A 19606-nucleotide genomic window follows, 5' to 3' on the forward strand; every position below is an offset into this window, starting at 1 on the left:
TTTCCTCTCTGACAGACAAACTTACCCCGCTGTCTTCCAGAGGAGGGAAACGTGAACTCTCTGTGCAGAGGAAGTAATAAAAGATATGAAAGGAAATAAAGGAAACTGCTGTTTGTGACATTTAGACGTCAACTGCCTTCGCGGAAAATTTACATTTTATTGCAAAACGCACAGAAAAAAACCTTAAATGATCAAAGAAGTTTCTCTGAGCTGACGTCTCATAACTGTCCGACGGCAGACGTCTCGGAGGAAGAAAAGTGTCAAGACAAACCTCTTTTTTTCCGCGGCGTTGGCGATATATGTGCTTGAATGACTCCACCTCCGTCTGCAAATGGGATAACCTTAATAAGAAAAAGATAAGAAAGTTAAAGGAAATGGTGTCAGAGAGACACAAACACACTTTAGTACGGAAGAGAATCAGGGCCGTGCAGGAGAACAAATATTTGAGGGGAAGATTGTTTTTTATCGTGCACTTTGAGAAAAAAGTTCAAATGTCGAGATTAATGTTGATACAATTTCGACTTTTTTCTAGAAATTGTACTTCATTATTCTCGACATTTCAACTTTTTTCTCGACATTTTGATTTTTTCCTCAACATTTCTATCCGTTATAACTAGTTAATAGATCATTAGTAAACAGTTAATTAATAAGCTATTAATGACTTGTGAAGTATTTGTTAACAGTCTGTTAAAGATTCATAATGATGCCTTATAGATAGTTAATAGGTAATTAATAAACTAATAGTTAATGAGTTATAAATGACTTGCTAAATAACAGTTAACAGTTTAAGGATTTACAACTGTGCCTTATAGATAGTCAATAGATAACTATTAACGACTTATGAATGACTTGTTAACTGTATGTTAATGATTTATACCTATATATTATGAATTAGTAATAGATCATGAGTAAATCACTTACTAATGACTTGTTAAGTATCAGTTCATGACTTGTTAAGAATCAGTTAATAGTTTATATTTGTTATTTGGACGTTGTTCTAAAGTTGCAACTATTCCTCATGTATTAATTGTTAGTAAATGAGGAATAGTTGCAACTTTAGAATAACGTCCCAATAACACACATAACCTAATAACTAATACTTAACTAAAATATTAACTCACACTTTACAGATCAGTTGTTAATAGTTTGTTAACCATCAACCAGTGAAACTTTGCAGAACAGCAAATGGATGGAACCATAATTTGATGTGATATTTAAAGTATCAGATTTCCGTAGCTCAACCTTTTTTACACTTATAGGCTTTTCTGTGTTCTGTATTTTACCAAAGAAACACCACGGATGAAATGTTGAACATTAGGTTTAATTTATTGACTCATACTGAGCCATCACATGCAGAACAGCAGTATACAACAGTAAACAACATTATACAGCAGTATACAACAGTATACAACAGTATACAACAGTATACAACAGTAAACAACAGTAAACAACAGTAAACAACAGTAAACAACAGTATACAACATTATACAACAGTAAACAACATTATACAACATTATACAACAGTAAACAACATTATACAACAGTATACAACAGTAAACAACAGTATACAACATTATACAACAGTAAACAACATTATACAACAGTATACAACAGTAAACAACAGTATACAACAGTAAACAACATTATACAACAGTATACAACAGTATACAACAGTAAACAACATTATACAACAGTATACAACAGTAAACAACAGTAAACAACAGTAAACAACAGTATACAACAGTATACAACAGTAAACAACAGTAAACAACAGTAAACAACAGTATACAACATTATACAACAGTAAACAACATTATACAACATTATACAACAGTAAACAACATTATACAACAGTATACAACAGTAAACAACAGTATACAACAGTAAACAACATTATACAGCAGTATACAACAGTATACAACAGTATACAACAGTAAACAACAGTAAACAACATTATACAGCAGTATACAACATTATACAACATTATACAACAGTATACAGCAGTATACAACAGTATACAACAGTATACAACAGTAAACAGCAGTATACAGCAGTATACAACAGTATACAGCAGTATACAGCAGTATACAGCAGTATACAACAGTATACAACAGTATACAGCAGTATACAGCAGTATACAACAGTATACAGCAGTATACAGCAGTATACAACAGTATACAACAGTAAACAACATTATACAACAGAATACAACAGTAAACAACATTATACAACAGTATACAGCAGTATACAACAGTATACAACAGAATACAACAGTAAACAACATTATACAACAGTATACAGCAGTATACAGCAGTATACAACAGTATACAACAGTAAACAACAATATACAACAGTATACAGCAGTATACAGCAGTATACAACAGTATACAACAGTATACAACAGAATACAACAGTAAACAACATTATACAACAGTATACAACAGTATACAACAGTATACAGCAGTATACAACAGTATACAACAGTATACAACAGTATACAGCAGTATACAACAGTATACAACAGAATACAACAGTAAACAACATTATACAACAGTATACAGCAGTATACAGCAGTATACAACAGTATACAACAGTATACAACAGAATACAACAGTAAACAACATTATACAACAGTATACAACAGTATACAACAGTATACAGCAGTATACAACAGTATACAACAGTAAACAACATTATACAACAGTATACAACAGTAAACAACATTATACAACAGTATACAGCAGTATACAACAGTAAACAACATTATACAACAGTATACAACAGTATACAAACATGAGGTTTGGACACTTTTTGTGCTAAACACTGGGACATTTAATGTCCATACATCACAGCAATGTCATGGATTATCCGTCCTTACGGCCCTTTGCGATGCCTACAGGCCACTCATGCCATTCAATCCCCCTGAGATGTTCTACCAGTATTTCCTCTGTGCGATTCCCCCTGAGTCTCCACACACTTTCCTTAAAGGGGACATATTATGGCATTTAATGTGTATTTTAAACAGGCCTTTAATGTCTTAAAAACAATCAGAAATTCAGCCTGTGGGCCATGTCTTTAGTTTTACCGTTTCTAACCCCTTTTTCTGTGCTTCATTCTGAGGGGCGGGGCTATGATAATGAGGCTCTGCGCCGATTGGCTCCCTGAATGACGTGTAGCAGGGGAGGAGAATAAGCCTCGCTCCGGCCAGAGCAGCCGGCTGCGTCGTACACAAACTGTGTCCCATGCGAGAAGCTTCTGGGACAAAATCAATTCCATTGCTTTATTTTCTATTGGACTGTCCTAACTGGCCGCGAGTTTAACGGTTTCAGTGTGGACAGAGAGAGTTTAACGGTTTCAGTGTGGACAGAGAGAGTTTAACAGTTTCAGTGTGGACAGAGAGAGTTTAACAGTTTCAGTGTGGACAGAGAGAGTTTAAGGGTTTCAGTGTGGACAGAGAGAGTTTAACGGTTTCAGTGTGGACAGAGAGTTTAACAGTTTCAGTGTGGACAGAGAGAGTTTAACAGTTTCAGTGTGGACAGAGAGAGTTTAACAGTTTCAGTGTGGACAGAGAGAGTTTAAAGGTTTCAGTGTGGACAGAGAGAGTTTAATGGTTTCAGTGTGGACAGAGAGAGTTTAACAGTTTCAGTGTGGACAGAGAGCGTCCGATGTCACGCAGCTCGACGCCATAGTCGGACGCTCGCATGCAGTTACACGGATCTTAAAGCCTGATTTACGGTTCTGCGTTAAATCGACGCGTACCCTACGCCGTAGGCTCTGCGTTGGTGTAACCCGAAACCATAAATCAGCCTTTAGTCACCTCGTCTTCACACTAATTCACACAGGAAGATTACATTTTTCATTCTAAACAGGTACACCACAGTTACTCAGATTCCTCATCATTTCATATGTTACAAGAAATCACAACACTGAATTTTCACAAATGGCAACTTTATTATTAAAAAAATAAAAAATAAGTTGTATATAAATAACATTTATGCACTATTGCTGGCTCAAGGAAGGACCGTGCATTTCTTCTGAAGGTGTCGTTGAACAGCTTCAGGTGCATTGCTTGGATAGGTGGCACCAGATAAGTGGCACCAGATCTCTCCTTCTTCTTCTCTCGACCAAGCGAAGAACAGGCTTTGCATGTCCTCTCCCTCTCCGGTTCACTCCTAGCATCATTTATATGTCCACTAGAGGGCAAATAAGTTATTTTAATGCAGTAACTTTTATGTCCACTAGAGGGCAAATAAATGCATTTAGATGCAGTAATTATTATGTCCACTAGAGGGCAAATAAATGCATTTAAATACAGTAACTTATGTGTCCACTAGAGGGCAAATAGTTGCATTTAAATGCAGTAACTTATATGTCCACTATAGGGCAAATAAATGCATTTAGATGCAGTAATTATTATGTCCACTAGAGGGCAAATAGTTGCATTTAAATGCAGTAACTTATATGTCCACTATAGGGCAAATAAGTTATTTTAATGCAGTAACTTTTATGTCCACTAAAGGGGAAATACATGCATTTAAATGCAATAACGTTCATGTCCACTAGAGTAAATGCATTTAAATGCAGTCATTTATGTGTCCACTAGAGGTCAAATTGTTCTTTTATTGCAGTAACTTATATATCCACTAGAGGGCAAATAAATGCATTTAAATGCAGTAACTTATATGTCCACTAGAGGGCAAATAAATGCATTTAAATGCAGTAACTTATGTGTCCACTAGAGGTCAAATTGTTCTTTTATTGCAGTAACTTATATATCCACTAGAGGGCAAATAAATGCATTTAAATGCAGTAACTTATATGTCCACTAGAGGTCAAATTGTTCTTTTATTGCAGTAACTTATATATCCACTAGAGGGCAAATAAATGCATTTAAATGCAGTAACTTATATGTCCACTAGAGGTCAAATTGTTCTTTTAATGCAGTAACTTATATATCCACTAGAGGGCAAATAAATGCATTTAAATGCAGTAACTTATATTTCCACTAGAGAATAAATGAGACGTAAAACGTAAATTTCTTTGTAGAAAGGCACTTTATGAAAATAAGTCCAGTTTACTTGTATTATTTTTTTTTATTGAAAGACAAAATGCAAACAGCACAATCCACCGCCAGGGGGAGACACTCACTCAGCGGCGGAAAATCAGGACACAATGAACTACAGAACATTAACAAACATTAAAAACATTAAAAAGAGACACAAACTTAAATTAATCTAAAGAACTTTGTGATTCACTGATGCTTAGACTTTATTGTAAAAATAACAAACTTTAAATAAACATGCAATTCGAGTCCTTGAGTTTCAACAGTGGTTGTCAGAGGGTTTTATTCCCCTGCTCTCTGTGGTGCTGCTCCACGTGGTGGCCGCCAGGGGGCGCGCATGCGCAGCTCACGGCCGCCTGGTGCGGGTCGATGATCCAAACAACAAACAAACTTATTTACCGAGAAAGAGTCTGTTGTTGTAAAGTTTGTGTATAAAATATAGATTCAATATTCAAGATTCTTTATTGTCATTGTTCATATTTCATAACAACGAAATTACAAGTGCTGGTCCTTATATAAAGAGAAAGATAAGTATATATATATATATATATATATATATATATATATATATATATATATATATATATATATATATATATATATATATATATATATATATATATATATATATATATATATATATGCATGTATATGTATATATATATATATTTGTATATATACTGTATATATGCATGTATGTATATATACATATACGGCCGCCGATAGGGGGGGACAAACGGGTCTGTTGTCCCGGGCCCAGGGTAGGGGGGGGGGCAAAACTGAAGAGAAAAAAAAATAATAATTAATTCTCATTAAATTATGAAATCATTTTTCAAAATGTTTCAAAATATGCCTATTTGTGGAAAAAATATTTTTGAGTTTGAGTTACATAAAAGCTTGTTATTTGTTTTCTTCCTAATTGTCCTTGTGGTCAAGAACCCCCAACACTAAAATGGTTTGGCCTCTGATCAAAATTTGATGTTATCATTTAATTCAACCATTAGAATGGTCAAAATGTCCGGTCAGCACAAGTCCGGTGCTCAGAAAAGAAGAGAAAAGAGAAGAAGAAAAGAAGAAAATAGAGGCCTCAGAGATTCTCTACACAAATATTTTAAAAAGGTGGTGACGGTGAAGCTGGAATTAATAAAGTCAGTGTAGAGCAAGGTAAGAAACAGTTACAAAGTTTACCAACCTTAACCTAACCTAACTGGTTAGCTCTAATGTTAACGTCCATTAGTTTGTATAAAAACCTAAAGAGCAGAGGGAGAGGAGAGGAAGAGGAGAAGGACAGATCCGGGCGCAGGGGGGCCATCTTACATTATTTTGTCCGGGGCCCCGGCAGGACTGTGTATATATACATATATACATATATATATATATATATATATATATATATATATATATATATATATATATATATATATATATATATATATATATATATATATATATATATATATACATATATATATATATATATATATATATATATATATATATATATATATATATGTATATGTATATGTATATATGTATATGTATATATGTGTATGTAATATGTATATATATATATCTGTTACTAATGCCTATTGCACTTTTCTGGCCTGCAGCTTTGAGGCCGTTCCTTCCCCCCCGGGACCGGGTTGATCCTTTACCTTTAGAATAAACACATCACATCCAGAGCTTACTCTGGGTTTAGAATAAAAACTGAGTGAAATTGTAGGTGAGATTCTGAGTTATTATAAGAAAAAAATGTAATGGTGGGGGCAGGATAAAAATAAATGGGTGAATAGAATGTATTTACAAGACAATAGGATATATTTAGAGAGCAGCATGAACATACCGGTCAAATGAGGCAGAAAACTGTAATAAATAAAGTGACGGGTTGAGTTATTATTATTGGTTATATAATAATAATATATAATAATTATCGTAATTATTATTATCATGACTATTATCATCATCATCATTATTATTAGAACTATTGTCATCATGATTATTATTATCATTATTATTATTATTATTATTATTATTATTATTATTATTATTAAGTGGGTAGTTGCAGAGATCTCAGAAATGTGTGTATTGAATATGAGAGATAGATATGATGAAGAGATAAAACAGTTATAGACAGATCGCTAACAAGAGGGGACTGAAGAAATTCTTTAGTTTGAGGATTTATGTTTGATATTTTCTTGTCTTTTGGTCCTCAGTTTTATTTCTTGTACTTTTCTCCAATCAGTTCTTTTTTGTAAGACTGCAAACAATAAACAAAAATAAACATTAATACAAAATAACGTCTGTTGTATCTGGTAACAACAACAATATTCCCTTTGTAATGCCTTTGACATAAACCTATTTACATAGTGTAAATCTGTATTCATCTGTTATTCTTTTTATTCTTTTTATATACTAGTATTTTTTATTACTATTTTTATTCTCCTTCTTCTTATTATTATTATTATTATTGTATATACTGTTTATAGTGTTTTTTTATTATTACTGTGTGATATTGATGCCTCTTGTGTTTTGCACTATCCCCTTTGCTGCTGTAATCTGGAAATGTCCCCTCTGTGGGACTATTAAAGGCTTTCTTATCTTATCTTAGTGTTACACACACTTCCCAAGTATAAAACTGAAACAAACTTAAGCAGTAACAACATTAATGTGACTCTTTCTCACGCTGTTATTGATGAAACAGATAAATAAAGCCAGATAAACTGACTAAATGGCGCCCTCTGGTGGACAAATGAAAACACTGCGCTGCCACGATAAAACCTTAACCACAATAAAAGTGACAAACTACGTGATGAAATATCCACCAAACTTACACGGTAAGTAAGTGTATACACTACAAATCACAATATTCTTAATATAACATTATAACACACAAAGATTTAACCAAGCTCCGTTTGAGAGACAACTTGTAAGAATTGTTTTGCTGCACTGGTCCGTCCCTGAAATAAATCCGGCTAGGAACGTTAACCGCTGGGCGGAAAAGAAATATGCCCTCTGTATTAATAAAACATTTGAGTGATGTACATTCAAAGATGCAGTTAGAATTAGAACGTTTGTCAAAACATATATTATTAGCAGTATTTATTGTGGCCTGCTGTTTACACCATAGACATATATACGATTGTTATGTTATTTTATTGTCTGAAAAATTGTTCAAATGTTATTTTGTTGTCTGAAAAATGGTTTAAATGTTATTTTATTGTCTGAAAAATGGTTCAAATGTTATTTTATTGTCTGTAAAATGGTTCAAATGTTATTTTATTGTCTGAAAAATGGTTCAAATGTTATATTATTGTCTGAAAAATGGTTCAAATGTTATTTTATTGTCTGTAAAATGGTTCAAATGTTATTTTATTGTCTGAAAAATGGTTCAAATATGTTATTTTGTTACTTGAACATTTTTAAAAGCCTAAAATATAAATATAATTATAAATACAGATATTAAAGCGTAATCTAAGTAATTCTTTAGAAGGATAAATGTTGTTCATAATTTTAAAGTGTTATTATCACAGTGTTGATCCCCTGGTTGATCCGCACATCATCAGTACCGGAAACCCGTCCCGGGCTGTGAACACGAAGCCGGAAGTACAGGGGGGGGATCCATCTCGCCGCCGCTTTACTCTCTGATCTCCGCGCCTCAGTTCAAAATTCAAAAAATGGCCACGCAGAGAAGGTCGAGCAGAAACCAGCGGAGGGAGAAGTGCATGAACAAGACCTTCGCGGCGTCCAGCATCGACTCCACCGCCGTGGAGGAGAAGCTGTTCGGCCGGCCGGAGCCGGGGCCGGAGCCGGGCAGCGACAGCTGCGACGGGCCGGTGGTTTTCACCTGCGGAACCTGCAGGTTACCTGTCGGGGACTCGAGCAGCTGGGACGGAACCGAGGAGGAGCAGAACCAGATCCGCCTCAAGTGTGAGGAAGAGTCGTGAAGCCTGATTTATGCTTCCGCGTTACATCGACGCAGAGCCTCTGCGTCGGTGTAACGCGGAACCGTAAATCAGTGATTTTATTTTTTGTATTTTTTTTTTATTGTTGGCTTTGTCTCGAACACAACAAAACCCATCAACTTAAAAGCATCAAAATATATAAAAAAAAAAAATAAATTAACAGTCTCATCCAAAAATACAAAACACAACAGCAAAACAATGTGTTGTGCAAAAAATGTGCAAAAACTCTAAATCTTACCACGAATATTGGTCTTATTTCTAGTTAAAATGTCTGATTTTTTGTAAAAGAAAATCTCATTACACTTAAAACAAGAGTCATCACTGGAAAAAACAACAATTTTCACCTGTTTCAAGTAGATTTTCACTTAAAGGTGACCTATTATGGCATTTAATGTATATTTTAAACAGGCCTTGAATGTCTTAAAAACAATCTAAAGCTTGTTTTTTCTACATAAATCATAAATTCAGCCTGTGGGCCCTGTCACTAGTTTTACCGCTTCTAACCTCTTTTTCTGCGCCTCATTTTTAGGGAAGGGGGGGGTATGATAATGAGGCTCTGTGCTGATTGGCTCCCTGAATGACGTGTAGCAGGGGAGGAGAATAAACCTCGCTCCGCCAGAGCAGCCCGAGCCTGTAAATTATCACAACACTGAATTTTCACAAATGGAAACTTTATTGTTAAAAAAATAAAATATGAGTTGTATATAAATAACATTTATGCACTATTTAAGCCGGATCTGCCCGGCGGATGCTGAACGCTGGCCCCGGAGCCACGCCGGGAGCAGCGCTGCTGGAGCAGCGCGCGTCACCGCGGCTTTAACGGGGGAATCTGACCGGTTCCGACCGGCCGAGACCGCAGGAACCGGCCTGGACTGATAGCAGGGACTCCCGGGGACCGACAGGCGGAATTTCAGCCGGATCTGCCCGGCGGATGCTGCGCGACGGGCGCTGCAACCGCACAGCAGGCGCACAGATCCGCTCCGGAGCGCATCCGCGGCGCATCGCCCGTTACCGGGGATCAAACCGACAGATTTGCCTGAAAATCTTTGAGGACCCAGCTCCCAAACCACCCGGGAACCTGGATGATTTAACCTGGATCCGCTCCGCTGCGGTGCCACCTCCGACTGGCTGAAGGAAGCCCCGCTCCAGCAGCGGAGAGAGCTGGTTGTGGGCGTGGTTTCAGCAGCGGAGGCTGAACCTATGGAAATCTGCTCCCGTCGTGACGTCACGACGGGAGCAGATTCTAATCGGCTCAAAAAAAACCACGTGACACTGGGGGACTCTGTCCGGCGGGGGTCAGAGAGCTTGCAGAAATTCATGGTATTTTGTCTCCCCTGTGCTGGCAGGGTGAGGGGAGACCACTTTATATACACTGCTCAAAAAAATTAAAGGAACACTTTGAAAACACATCAGATTGCAATGGTGAAAAAAAAAATGTTGGATGTCTATACTGATATGGACAGTTTAATGTCTCAGGAACGAAAGGATGCCACATCTTTTGATGGAAATAAAAGTTTTCACCCTACAGAGGGCTCAGTATATAGACACCCCAAAACTCAAAGTGAAAAAATTATGTGGCAGGCTCGTCCATTTTGCTTAAATTCAATTTCTGCAACTCAAAATTCTTTTCAATATCTTGTGTGGCCCCCACGTGCTTGTGTGCATGCTTGACAACGTCATGCCGCGACGACGGATGGTGTCTTGTGGGATGTCCTCCCAGATCTGTCTAAGGGCATCAGTGAGCTCCTGTAAAGTCTGAGGAGCAACCTGGCGGCGTCTGATGAACCGAAACATTCTGTCCCAGAGGTTTCTATCGGGTTTAGATCAGTTGATCGTGAGGGCCGTTCAATTGTGTCAATTCCTTCATCTTCCAGATACTGTCTGCATACTCTTGCCACATGAGGCCAGGCATTGTTGTGGATCAGGAGGAACCAGGACCTCCTGCACCAGCGTAGGGTCTGACCACGGGTGAAAGGATTTCATCCCGATACCTAATGGCAGTCAGACTGCCGTTCTCCAGCCTGTAGAGGTCTGTTGGTCCCTCCATGGAAATGCTGCCGTTCTCCAGCCTGTAGAGGTCTGTTGGTCCCTCCATGGAAATGCTGCCGTTCTCCAGCCTGTAGAGGTCTGTTGGTCCCTCCATGGAAATGCTGCCGTTCTCCAGCCTGTAGAGGTCTGTTGGTCCCTCCATGGAAATGCTGCCGTTCTCCAGCCTGTAGAGGTCTGTTGGTCCCTCCATGGAAATGCTGCCGTTCTCCAGCCTGTAGAGGTCTGTTGGTCCCTCCATGGAAATGCTGCCGTTCTCCAGCCTGTAGAGGTCTGTTGGTCCCTCCATGGAAATGCTGCCGTTCTCCAGCCTGTAGAGGTCTGTTGGTCCCTCCATGGAAATGCTGCCGTTCTCCAGCCTGTAGAGGTCTGTTGGTCCCTCCATGGAAATGCTGCCGTTCTCCAGCCTGTAGAGGTCTGTTGGTCCCTCCATGGAAATGCTGCCGTTCTCCAGCCTGTAGAGGTCTGTTGGTCCCTCCATGGAAATGCTGCCGTTCTCCAGCCTGTAGAGGTCTGTTGGTCCCTCCATGGAAATGCTGCCGTTCTCCAGCCTGTAGAGGTCTGTTGGTCCCTCCATGGAAATGCCGTCCCAGACCATCACTGACCCACCACCGAACCGGTCATGAATGATGTTGCAGGCAGCATAGCGCTCTCCTTGGCTTCTCCAGACCCTTTCACGTCTATCAAAGGTGCTCAGGGTAAACCTGCTCTCATCTGTGAGAAGCACAGGGCGCCAGTGGCGGACTTGCCAATTCTGGTGTTCTATGGCAAATGCCAATGGAGCTCCACGGTGCTGAACAGTGAGCACAGGGAACACTACAGGACATCGTGCCCTGAGGCAAACCCTTATGAAGTCTGTTTCTGACTGTTGGGGCCGAGACATTCACACCAGTAGCTGCTGGAGGTCATTCTGTCGGGCTCGGGCAGTGCTCAACCTGTTCCTCCTTGCACAAAGCAGCAGATATCGGTCCTGCTGATGGGATGAGGACGGTCTACGGCCCTGTCCAGCTCTCCTAGAGTAACTGCCTGTCTCCTGGAATCTCCTCCATGCTCTGGAGATTGTACTGGGAGACACATCAGATCTTCTTGCAACAGCACGCATGGATGTGCCATCCTGAAGGAGTTGGACAATCTGCGCAACTTCAGGAGGGTTAAGAAATCGCCTCATGCTCCCAGTCGTGATAATGACTCTAGCTAAAGCCAACACTTGTGGAAAAACAGTCAGAAAAGATCAAGATGGAGGAACTTGAAATGGCCTCCACCTCCAAAACCAGTCCTGTTTTGGAGGCCGTCTCGTTGTTGACCCTCTAGTGCACCTGTTGTTAATTCCATCAACACCAATGCAGCTGAAACTGATTAACAACCCCCTCTGCCACGTAACTGACCAAAACCTTATCAGAAAAGTGCAGTTGAATTCATGCCATACCCTGATAAAAAACTGTTCCTTTAATTTTTTTGAGCAGTGTATGTTAAAACAAGAAAAAACGTGTTTTTCATAATAGGTCCCCTTTAAAATAAGTAGAAAAATCTGCCAGTGGAACAAGATTTTTTAGCTTGTAATGAGAAGATAAATCTTGTTCCACTGGCAGATTTTCTACTTATTTCAAGTGAAAATTGTCAAATAGCAAGTTATTTTTCTGGTAATGATTTTTTGACTAAAAATGAGACATTTTAACTAGAAATAAGACAAATATTCCTGGTAAGATTTTGAGTTTTTGCAGTGAAAAGCATTAATAACTGTCACTAAATTTAATATTGATCTGAAAATGAGAACACTGCTTAAACCAGCAGGAGAAACAAACAACAACAGCAGGATATACACGTTTTAACTCCCAAAAAAGACAGAAAATGTCATTAAAACAAGAGTCATTACCAGAAAAATAACTTATTTGACAATTTTCACCTGTTTCAAGTAAATGTTTTACTTGAAATAAGTAGAAAAATCTGCCAGTGGAACAAGATTTATCTTCTCATTACAAGCAAAAAAATCTTTGGGCAAGAGGCAGCACAAAACTCTTCCAAACTAGTCCAGATGTTCTGCTGCTGGTTTCTGTCCATCCATCCATCCAGTGTTTAAGATAAGATAAGATAAGATAATCCTTTAATAGTCCCACAGAGGGGAAATTAGCAGTTTACAGTGTGATAGAAGTGTGATATCTGTGAGATGCTGCTGACCGTCTGGTGTTTTTCTCTCAGGCGTCACTGACAACGTCCTGATTGGAACAGACAACCGCCTGATGGATCGGGAAGGGAAGAGATCTCTGTGGTAAGAAGTCCAGAGCAGCGTGAAGACATGAACACATGAACACTAGGGGTGGGTATTGGGAACTTTAAACTTTAAACTTTATTTATTTATATAGCACCAACTCATGCAGTGTAAGTGCAACTCATGGTGCTTTACATACAGAGATAAAATAACAATCAAAAGTACAATTTAAAACATCCCATACGACCCCACCCCCCACGCTTACACACACCCTCACTCACACTCATACACATGTGCACACACACACACACACACACACACACAGTAAGTGGACTGGTGACATGGCTTAGCACTAACGATCCAGGTGAGGAAAACACTACCTATGGGTGGCCGTCCACACTGAGAAGCTCCACCGGCCATGACCATAAGGAGCATCGCCACAGAGACCCCCCCAACCCGGACAGACCAGGGCAGACCCCACACAGAAGGTGGAGTCCCACCCCCAGCTACCCAGGCCTGAGGGACCCCCATGACGACCCCCCCATGGGCGGAGCAGACACACCTCCCAGTGTGGACGACCCCCCTGAGGAAACACTGGAGCTAAAAACTAAAAGAGTAAAAGAAAGTAAAAAATGCCTAAAAAGTGTAAAATTTTAGAAAAATCTATACAAAACTTAAGATGAATAATAAATAACATAAAATACAAAGTCACTCAAATGGATTAAAGGTTTAAAAAAAAAAAAAAAAAAAAAAAAAAAGAGATCAGATAAAAGCCAAGCTAAAAAGGTGTGTCTTGAGCCTCCTTTTAAAAATATCAATGTTCTCTGCGGCCCTGAGGTTCTCTGACAGGCTGTTCCATAAATAAGGGCCATAATGGCTGAATGCAGCCTCACCGTGGGTTTTGGTCCCGGTTCGGGGAATGGTTAAAAGGCCGGTGCCAGAGGACCTCAGGGTCCGTGAGGGTTGATACGGTAAAAGCAGATCAGATAAATAAGATGGCCCAAGACCGTTAAGACATTTAAAAACCAGTAAAAGAACCTTAAAATCAATCCTGAAGCGGACGGGGAGCCAATGCAGCGATTTTAAAACAGGTGTAAGGGAAGGACCTCACGATACGATACGCATCACGATACTTGAGCCACGATACGATACACATTGCGATATCCCGATTATGCGATATCCCGATTATTATATTCTACATAGTTCACCGAAAAATGTAAAAATGCATTACACATCTTAAAATCCAAGTTGTATAAATGTACATCACATGATAGTGATGGATCTTAAAATCCGAGTTGCACGTTCATCAGATTATAGTGACAATTCATGGGACAAACTGAGTCAAAACAATGTTTTATTATAACTATACAAGCTAAAGTTACAACATATTTGTATATGTTTTTCATATCATTTACATCATATGAAATTAACATTAAATTTAGTATGAGGTTGCTTTAATTACGTGGCAAATGATAATAAACAAAAGAAAGATGGAACTAAAACCAAGAACAGGCACAGTGATCAGTCAGTATAGATATAAATCCATAAATAAATAAACCTCTGGCCATTATTTTTCATTTTTTAAGGACAGGCAATTGTGTTATATAAAAAATAAATCATAAAATGAAATAAAACGTGAAATAAAACCTGAGCTCAGTGCAGGGCCCTCCCGGGGTTGGTAGAGAGTGGCAATGCCCAGGACTGTTACTTAGGTAGGAGCACTGGGTGATGAAATGGGAAAAAGATCGGGGATATAAAAAAAAAATAAATAAATAAAAAATAAAAAATCGATATTCAAATTTTTAATATCGATATTGAATCAGCTGGAAAAGTATCGCGATATATTGCCATATCCATATTTTTGCCCACCCCTAATGAACACATGAACTTCTGGATGTGATGTTTACCGTTCAGGGGCCGGATTCACAAAACATTCTTAAGAAAAAAAAATCTTCTTAAGTGTCATTTTTTTTCTTAAGTTCAGTCTTAAGAAGAAAAAAGAGAAGAAGTCATATTCTCCAAAAAAGTTCTTAAGTATTTTCTTAACTTTCTTCTTAAGTTTCTTCTTAAGAAAAAAGCTCTCGGCTTCAGCTGTCGTTTTGGTGCGAAATGCATTCTGGGATCCTTGGCTGCTACTGCTGAACGGTCTGCTGGAGCGGCTACTGAATTGATTGAGTGATTTCGGATACAGCCATATTTTAAGAAATTCGTAAGAAATGACAGTTCTTAAGATGGTTCTTAAGAAAATATTGAGGAATTGCACTTACGAACTTAATTTTCTTCTTAATTTTAGATCTTAAGACATTTCTTAAGATTTTCTTAAGAAGATATTGGTGAATCCGGCCCCTGATCTCTGTTTCTCAGCCTGATGTTCTGATCTCTGTTTCTCAGCCTGATGTTCTGATCTCTCTCAGCCTGATGTTCTGATCTCTCTCAGCCTGATGTTCTGATCTCTGTTTCTCAGCCTGATGTTCTGATCTCTCTCAGCCTGATGTTCTGATCTCTGTTTCTCAGCCTGATGTTCTGATCTCTGTTTCTCAGCCTGATGTTCTGATCTCTGTTTCTCAGCCTGATGTTCTGATCTCTCTCAGCCTGATGTTCTGATCTCTGTTTCTCAGCCTGATGTTCTGATCTTTCTCAGCCTGATGTTCTGATCTCTGTTTCTCAGCCTGATGTTCTGATCTCTGTTTCTCAGCCTGATGTTCTGATCTCTCTCAGCCTGATGTTCTGATCTCTGTTTCTCAGCCTGATGTTCTGATCTCTCTCAGCCTGATGTTCTGATCTCTCTCAGCCTGATGTTCTGATCTCTCTCAGCCTGATGTTCTGATCTCTCTCAGCCTGATGTTCTGATCTCTCTCAGCCTGATGTTCTGATCTCTCTCAGCCTGATGTTCTGATCTCTCTCAGCCTGATGTTCTGATCTCTCTCAGCCTGATGTTCTGATCTCTCTCAGCCTGATGTTCTGATCTCTCTCAGCCTGATGTTCTGATCTCTGTTTCTCAGCCTGATGTTCTGATCTCTCTCAGCCTGATGTTCTGATCTCTGTCTCTCAGCCTGATGTTCTGATCTCTCTCAGCCTGATGTTCTGATCTCTGTTTCTCAGCCTGATGTTCTGATCTCTCTCAGCCTGATGTTCTGATCTCTCTCAGCCTGATGTTCTGATCTCTGTTTCTCAGCCTGATGTTCTGATCTCTCTCAGCCTGATGTTCTGATCTCTGTCTCTCAGCCTGATGTTCTGATCTCTCTCAGCCTGATGTTCTGATCTCTCTCAGCCTGATGTTCTGATCTCTGTTTCTCAGCCTGATGTTCTGATCTCTCTCAGCCTGATGTTCTGATCTTTCTCAGCCTGATCGTGGACCTGGCCTGCCGCGGCTGCCGCTCACCTCTGGGGATGATGTACACGTCCACGCCCAAGCACCTGGACCACAAGAGGTTCAGCTTCTGCCTCGGCGTGGCCCATATAGACAGGTACGTCCTCCTCCTGTCTCAGCGTGGCCCCGTTTCTGAAGACGGGAACACTTTAGGGATTTATCTAGTGCTGGGCGGTATGACCAAAAATGTATATCACAGTATTTTTCAAAATTATATCGGTTTCACGGTATATCACGGTATTTTTTTTTTTTTTTTCATGCACAACTGGGTGTTAACCACATTTTCTAATGATTTGGAAAGGAATTGCTGCAGTAAATTGGCTTAGAATGGCCTATTTTACTGTCATGAGGAGGAAATATTGTAGAAAAACATTAATGTCCACACTAGTATAAATACAGGTTTGCATGGCCTCACAAAATGATGCCGTTTACAATGAGGTGGCACTTATGATTCTAATGAAGTGAGAGAATCAGTCAGACAACACTTAAAGACTTTAAGTGTTGTCTGACTTGACTTTTCTCCCGCACTTCTAGTGTTACCTGTAGACGTCGACGCAGATCTCAGCTTCATGCATTCTTGATATTCTATCACATGTTTGCAGCTGAGGGGGTGGAGCAAGTTGCTAGTGTTGCCTCCCGCGGCTACAACTTTAGCTTTACAACACTTGCAGATGATTGTTTGTTGGACATCGTCTTTTTTAAAGCCAAAGAATTTCCACACAGCCGACACGGCTCCTCTTTTCGGAACAAGTTCCCCTGCGTCATGTTCTGGAACAGTTGTGGGACTTTCGTTTTCAGCATCTTCACCCACATGTGTCCGCTGTAAACAATGCAACTGCTAAATAGCGATGCACCCAAATGAAAATTTGTGGCCGAAACCGAAAAAAAAAATAATAAACACTTGGACGAATACCGAACAATACCGAACATGGTTCTTCAGCAGTTTTTCATTTATTTTCCAATTTTTTCACCATTGCATAAATCAAATACATTTGATTTAGGCTTTTCAAAGAAAAAAATCTTTTACAAAATTACAAGGTAGAAAATATTTATTGAACATAAAAAACTGAACATGTTTTAATTTCCAGCATTATGATGTTTTGGTTCCACCTCCTGGTGAATGTTGGTAAAATTCTTATGTGGTTAGTTTTTGGTTGGCAAAAGATTTATGTTTGTGGTGCAACCGTTACGGGAGCGGCCAGTCTATTTCCTTATTTTACAACGCCGTTATTAATTGTTCGGTTTTTTCCCACTTATTCCACCGAACACCCAAAGTGTTTTTTTTGTCATTTTCGGCCGAACAGTTTCAGTTACTGAACAATCGGTGCATCACTACTGCTAAACAGTCCCCTCACAAACAGTGTCCAGCGGCGCTACATTCCCAACGTTGTGTACGCTACTGTACAAACTCACCGGTATTACGGTATATGAAACATTCATATCATAAGAAACATAAACACCGGTATTCGGTATGAACCGGTATACCGCCCAGCACTAGATTTATCAACACTACTTAATGTTTGAGAGGTTTAAATTCCAGAGTAAAAGGTTTGATTTGAAGATTTTATTTCGAACATGCGTGTTAAAAAAAAAGAGTACAAAAAAGTAAAATGGAAGTAAACACTTATCCAGTCCTATCCCTGAATCTGACATACATTCTTACATATAACAAGAGTTTCAATAAACTGGGATTAAATACATTTATACTTCCTCCCACTCCTTTTCTAACATGTAACTGAAATATGTGTTTTGATGTTGTTTTTCTTTATGTGGTGGAATGCTAATGCTGTTAATACTTGTATGGGAAAGTGATTGATTTTCTTTTTCTTTATTTTTGTTTTATCCATTTCTTTTTCACTTTTTTTTTTACAATGCACTTTAATGCATTAAATGCGTTTTTTTGCCTATGTTACAATTTTTCAGCAGTCAGTTACAGGCCTAATGTAAGCTCAAACATGGCCAAAAAAATTATTTTGCCAATTTATTTGTTTTAAAGTTATTGTTCTTTGTTGGTATGCCTGCTGGAATATTTAAAAATGCTGGGAAATAAAAAAACTTTCAATAAATATTTCTACCTTGCAATTTTGTAAAATATTTTTTCTTTGAAAAGCCTAAAGCACATTTATTTGATTTATACAATGGTGAAAAAATTGGCAAAATAAATGGAAAAACTGCGAAGAACCATGTTCAGTATGTTATTCGGCCAAGTGTTTATTATTATTTTCGGTTTCGGCCACAAATTTTCATTTGGGTGCATCATAGGAATGGGTGATATTTTACCGTTCACGATAAACCGCCAAAAAAAGTCCCCGCGGTAAGAATTTGTATCTCACAGTAAAAATGATAAATTCCTGTTGATGATGTTTTTGTGTAAAACTGATTTATGGAAGGAAGGAAGGAAGGAAGGAAGAAAACAAGGAAAGGAGGAAGGAAGGGAGAAAACAAGGAAAGGAGGAAGGAAGGGAGAAAACAAGGAAAGGAGGAGGGAAGGAAGGGAGGAAGGAAGGAAGGAAGGAAGGAAGAAAACAAGGAAAGGAGGAAGGAAGGAAGGAAGGAAGGAAGGAAGGGAGAAAACAAGGAAAGGAGGAGGGAAGGAAGGAAAGGAGGAAGGAAGGAAGGAAGGAAAGGAGGAAGGAAGGAAGGAAGGAAGGAAGGAAGGAAGGAAGGAAGGAAGGAAGGAAGGGAGAAAACAAGGAAAGGAGGAAGGAAGGAAGGAAGGGAGAAAGGAAGGAAGGAAGGAAGGAAGGAAGGAAGGAAGGAAGGAAGGAAGGAAGGAAGGAAGGAAGGAAGGAAAGGAGGAAGGAAGGAAGGAAGGGAGAAAACAAGGAAAGGAGGAAGGAAGGAAGGAAGGAAGGAAGGAAGGAAGGAAGGAAGGAAGGAAGGGAGAAAACAAGGAAAGGAGGAAGGAAGGAAGGAAGGAAGGAAGGAAGGAAGGAAGGAAGGAAGGGAGAAAACAAGGA

The 19606-nt window shown here is 38.9% G+C and overlaps 1 protein-coding gene across 1 annotated transcript in view; it reads left to right on the forward strand.

The window, feature by feature from the left end:
- The first annotated feature begins 8713 nt into the window (after positions 1-8713).
- mis18a (MIS18 kinetochore protein A) overlaps positions 8714-19606 on the forward strand; it is a 29570-nt gene continuing 18677 nt past the window's right edge. Inside the window, exons 1-3 of the mRNA XM_061740643.1 lie at positions 8714-8989; positions 13267-13336; positions 16621-16743. Coding sequence (XP_061596627.1) covers positions 8737-8989; positions 13267-13336; positions 16621-16743 — 446 coding nt within the window. The 5' untranslated portion in view covers positions 8714-8736. The remainder of the gene's footprint in view (positions 8990-13266; positions 13337-16620; positions 16744-19606) is intronic.

This window comes from Cololabis saira, chromosome 14 (assembly GCF_033807715.1).
Source record: "Cololabis saira isolate AMF1-May2022 chromosome 14, fColSai1.1, whole genome shotgun sequence".
Taxonomy (NCBI): Eukaryota; Metazoa; Chordata; class Actinopteri; order Beloniformes; family Belonidae; genus Cololabis; species Cololabis saira.